The sequence below is a fragment of the Cystoisospora suis genome (assembly GCF_002600585.1).
Source record: "Cystoisospora suis strain Wien I chromosome Unknown contig_1593, whole genome shotgun sequence".
Classification (NCBI taxonomy): domain Eukaryota; phylum Apicomplexa; class Conoidasida; order Eucoccidiorida; family Sarcocystidae; genus Cystoisospora; species Cystoisospora suis.
Window position 1 is genome coordinate 62,736 of NW_027154393.1, and position 4,497 is coordinate 67,232.

At 43.3% G+C, this 4,497-nt stretch overlaps 1 protein-coding gene across 1 annotated transcript; it reads right to left on the reverse strand.

Annotated features, from left to right (window-relative positions):
• Nucleotides 1-218: 218 nt before the first annotated feature.
• CSUI_003530 (glutaredoxin domain-containing protein) lies at nt 219-4,414 on the reverse strand. Its single transcript, XM_068063726.1, has 4 exons — nt 4,298-4,414; nt 3,042-3,191; nt 2,265-2,507; nt 219-1,463 (listed from the first exon to the last, which is right to left on the reverse strand). The coding sequence occupies exons 1-4, from the start codon at nt 4,376-4,378 to the stop codon at nt 1,371-1,373; spliced, it is 567 nt and encodes a 188-aa protein (XP_067924307.1). The 5' UTR covers nt 4,379-4,414; the 3' UTR covers nt 219-1,370.
• Nucleotides 4,415-4,497: the final 83 nt, after the last annotated feature.

Sequence of the window (4,497 nt, forward strand, 5' to 3'; positions counted from 1 at the left end):
TTCTCATCTAGAAAAATCTGCGCGCCTTCTTCCTCGACAACTATTACGCGTGAGACATCAGAAGTCTTTGCATGAGAGAGGAAAGAAAACTCTGTTTTGACGAGCATACATGCCCCAAGGTCAACACACTCATACACGAAAGATGAAGTAAGAGATTAGAGAGAGATTAAAGATGGATATATGTTAGGATGGACAGAGTTAAGAGAGATAGTAGATATATGAATGCATGTAAAGGATTATGTCGTACGTGTATGTCTACGGGTTCGTATATATGTATAGATAGATATATATATGACAAGCACTGAGAGATGAGCGACAGAGAGAGAGAGAGAGCCTAATACCTAGCCTACATCGTGTGTATGCCTTCGCATGCAATCACCCACATATAGACACCGTAAAAAGCGATCTTTTCCTCATACGTGGGATAGACAAGAAAAACTATAGAGAGAAGAGCTCAGACTAGCAAGGCGAAAGACAAGAGAAGAAGGAGAGTAAAAGATGTATCTTCCTCATCTCCAGTCTCTCTGTGAAAGGAAAGGAAGAATGCCGTAGGCCTACGGAATGGTCTACCCTTCTCTACACTCTCTCAAGACATTCTAACTTTCTCCACGATGTCACTAAAAAGACACACATATCTATCTCTCTTCAATCATCCGACCCTCCCCATCGAAACAGAAGAGAAAGAAGGAAAGAAAAAAGGAAGGAAGGAAAGAAAGGAGCTGTTCTCTTTCTTTTCTCGAAGCAAAATTCATCCCTATGTCATGACGTCGCCGAAAGAAAGACAAGGTTTGAGAGAAATCGCTTCCCCCTCTCTTTTTCAATTCCTTCTCTTCTCAATTTCTTTCCAGGAATCTAGCCGACATGTCTCCTTCCTTCTCTTTCTCTCTTACTATTCTTTCTATCCTTATTCTTCCTGTCTCTCTACCCCATCCTCACGAACGAACTGAAAGGAGAGAGATAAGAGAAAGACTCTGTCTCCTGTCTTCTCTCTTCTTCTCTTTCTTATTAAGACGTAGGATTAAACAAGATATGTGTTGAAGAGTCCGGTGGCTCAGAGGAGAGAAAGAAAAAGCGAGGGAGAGAAAAGCTAAGAACGAACGAGGGAAAAGAACTAGAAGAAAAGAAAGAAGAAGAAAAGAGTCCTTCTATCTGAAAGGGGAAGGAGGATGAGGAAGGAGACGAGAAAGAAGAAAGAGTGAAAGTAATGAAGATACATCATCATATAAGACTCTAGGAGCAAAGAAATACACGAAACGACAAGGAAATACGTTCTTGCTTATTCCTCTCTCGCCCTTCATATACTCAACTGCATGCTTCTCTACATGAAAGAAGTCACCTTTCTTTCTCTCTCTCTTCCTTTCTCTCTTTCTTCAAGAAGCAAAAGCTTCCTTAGGAAATGCACTACGGAAAGATCCATCCTCGACCATTGCCTCGATGATGTCTACACCTCCTATCAATTCTCCCTGAAGAAAGGGGATGAGAGAAGAAATACAAGAAGAAGAAGAAGAAATACAAGAAGAAGAAGAAATACAAGAAGAAGAAGAAATACAAGAAGAAGAAGACACATTCAAGAGAAAACACCCACACAACATCTCTAGCTCTCTCGTCCTTTCTCTTCGCTCTTTCTTTCATTCTCTTTTCTTCATCTCCCGCTCTCTCTTCTCTCTTTTCAATCTTCTCATTTGGCAAACCCCATGACCCAGACACCACAACTGTCTACTAGACTTCAATCGATCTATCTCTCTACCTAGCTCTTCTCCACTCGACAGCATGGGGTCCACTCCACCCTCCATCATCCTCACGATTAGAACTGCCCCACACAAACGCGTCTCACTACATTCCTAACTACCCACAAACGGCAACCTACCCTATCTTTAATCTATCTATCTATCTATCTTTAATCTATCTATCTATCTATCTAGTCTATTTGGCTGTCCATGTTTCATCCATGTTCAGTCTCTTTATGTATCTAGCGACATACAGATACATGTCTATGTACCAGTGGACACGAGGCATTGTTGTCTATCTCTCTTATCCTCTTCTCTCCCTCTTTCTCTTGTTCTTTCACTTCAACTTTCTTCTCCTTTCCCCCCCCTTTTCTGGACACCCTGCACCTCTCGGAAACAAGAAAGAATTGAACAGACGAAAGGCGAGAGAAAAATCGCCATCTGTCACGAAGAAAGAGTCACACTTGCATCTGTCTTTTCACCTCTTAGAAAGAAGACCCTCCCCTTCTGTATACATCCTTCCATTCCACCACTCACCTGTACATACACCTGAGGATAGGTAGGCCAGTTGGAGAATTTCTTCAAGCCTTCACGTACGGCTTCGTCTTGAAAGACATCGAAAGCTCCGAAGTGCACGAGTCTTTGATCTGCGAAAATAGCCATAAGTTGTTTGCTGAATCGACAGAAAGGTGCATCTCGATGTCCCTTCATGAACACCATGACGGGATGACTTGTAGTTAATCTTCTTAACCGGTCATCCAAGGTCTCTCCCTTCTTCTCCTATAGAGTAGAGAAACACACACATGGAGGAAAGATATATACACATCGGAACAGAAGGAAGGAGAAGAAAGATAGACAGAAGACGCCGGCACGGGAATCGAGGAAGAAGAAGAAAAAGAACGGAAGAGCCAGATACAACATAGGGGAACACTGTACATCTATAGATACATCCACCTGATGAGACATGTGAGTCTACACATTGACGTATGCATGTATCTGACCTGACTACCTACATACGTGTGTATATATATGTCTATCTATGTATATGAAACAGACAGACAAGGCAAGGAGATGAATCGATGCAATTGTCAACTCTTCTCTTCTACTGTGGATTAGGTGCATGCACACCCACATGCACACCCACACACACACGTGCAGCAGACCCACAGCAGAGGAGAAGAAGAAGACCTTGAGTCCTAGGAATTCATAGCTACTTAAGATTCTTGAAATAGAAAAGGAGGAAGAAGAAAGAGAAGATGAAGAGAAGAAGAACGATAGATAGACAAAGAGAGAGAGAGAGATGTGTGGACATACGGTAGTAGATTGCAGGGGAAGTTGATGCTGACGCTGCATGCTATGGAGAGAAGTGCGAAGAGAATCTTTGCCTATATTCGTCCAAGCCATGAGAGCCTCGATGACTTGAGGAGGATCGGCCCCTACGAACTTTCCTAGGTATTCCCCATCCTACAGAGAAATTGCGTTTCCACAACAACACAAGGCAGAGAGGTCAAGAAAGAAAGAAAGAGTGAGAAAGAAAGAAAGCTGGAGTTGTTGAAGAGCAGAGAGAAAGACAGGAAAGAGAGGATGCAATTGGCTCTTCGTACCCCTGCCGTTGTCACATTGACCAGTCCTCCCTAGACATATGAAGCTTGCCGCCTATTCTCTACTATCATACACCTATATGCACATAGACAGATAGATGGAGAGATAGGTACATAGAGAGAGAGAGACAAAAGCGTAGGAAGACACGTGACCATACATATGGAGACAATAGATAGAGGTGTGTGTAGGAGGAGTGCATGTGGAGACTCGCACTTGAATCGAAGAATAGGAGGAGATAGCGACAGACCCCGGGCAGAGTCGGTGAGAGGCTCCATACCCGCAGGTGTTTTACTTCCTCTAAGAATAGATAGATCAATCATTCACTGTAAAGCAGATCGATCTCTAAAGGAGAGCAACATCTATACATTATTTAGGCCGGCATCCGGGCGTGTACGTCAAGGGAACTGAACTTCTCTCTTCTCTCTCTCATACCTCTCTCTCTCTCTCACATATGAAGAGAGATAGACGGGGGTGGCCCGATTAGGAGATAGAGAGGTGAAGTACTGGATGAAAGGGAGAGGATTCACAAATTGCAAGAGACGACACAGGAAAAGCAATCCTGCTTTCTCTTTTTTCTTCTTCTTTTTCGCAGTTTGAAAGAGACGTCTGTCATACATGTCACCCCACACATCTCCACCCCTCATTCTCCTTCTTCACACTTCCCGACATCTCTCACCCTCTTCACATACAGGTATATATAGATACATATATATATATATATACATGTGCACTCTTCCTGAAGGCCCCTGAATGGCGAGATATATATATATATATGTATGTATACTCTTCTCGAGGGCCCTGAATGGCGAGACCCTGAGGAATGGTGCGCCTACGTGTAGCGATGTGTAGATACACGTCAATGGAGGTGAAGATAGCACAACGAAGGAGTCTCGGAGAGAAAGAGAGTTTCAAAAAAGAAGAAGTTCAGACCAATCTTTTCTTCTGGTCCTTTTACTTCTTCTTCTTACCTCGAAGAAGCAAGCTGTAGGAACCTGCTCGACTCCACATGCAGTCGCAACCGAAGAAGAATTCTCCTGTCCGCTTTTCATCTCTGCTAGGCCAAAGGACACGCTTGGGAAGTCCTTGAAGAAGAGAGAAAGAAAAGAAAGAGAGAAGAAGGGGGGGAAAGAAAAAGGAAAGAAGAAGAGAGGTGATGCAAACCCAGAGA

Bases quoted from the DNA above. Each gene is read 5' to 3' on its own strand.
- CSUI_003530 (XM_068063726.1), bottom strand. From the start codon at position 4,378: ATGAAAAGCGGACAGGAGAATTCTTCTTCGGTTGCGACTGCATGTGGA. The intron at 3,192-4,297 runs GTAAGAAGAAGA...ATTTCTCTGTAG, and splicing joins CTACAGCTTGCTTCTTCGAG to GATGGGGAATACCTAGGAAA. The intron at 1,464-2,264 runs GTGAGTGGTGGA...CCCTTTCTTCAG, and splicing joins ATCCTCAGGTGTATGTACAG to GGAGAATTGATAGGAGGTGT.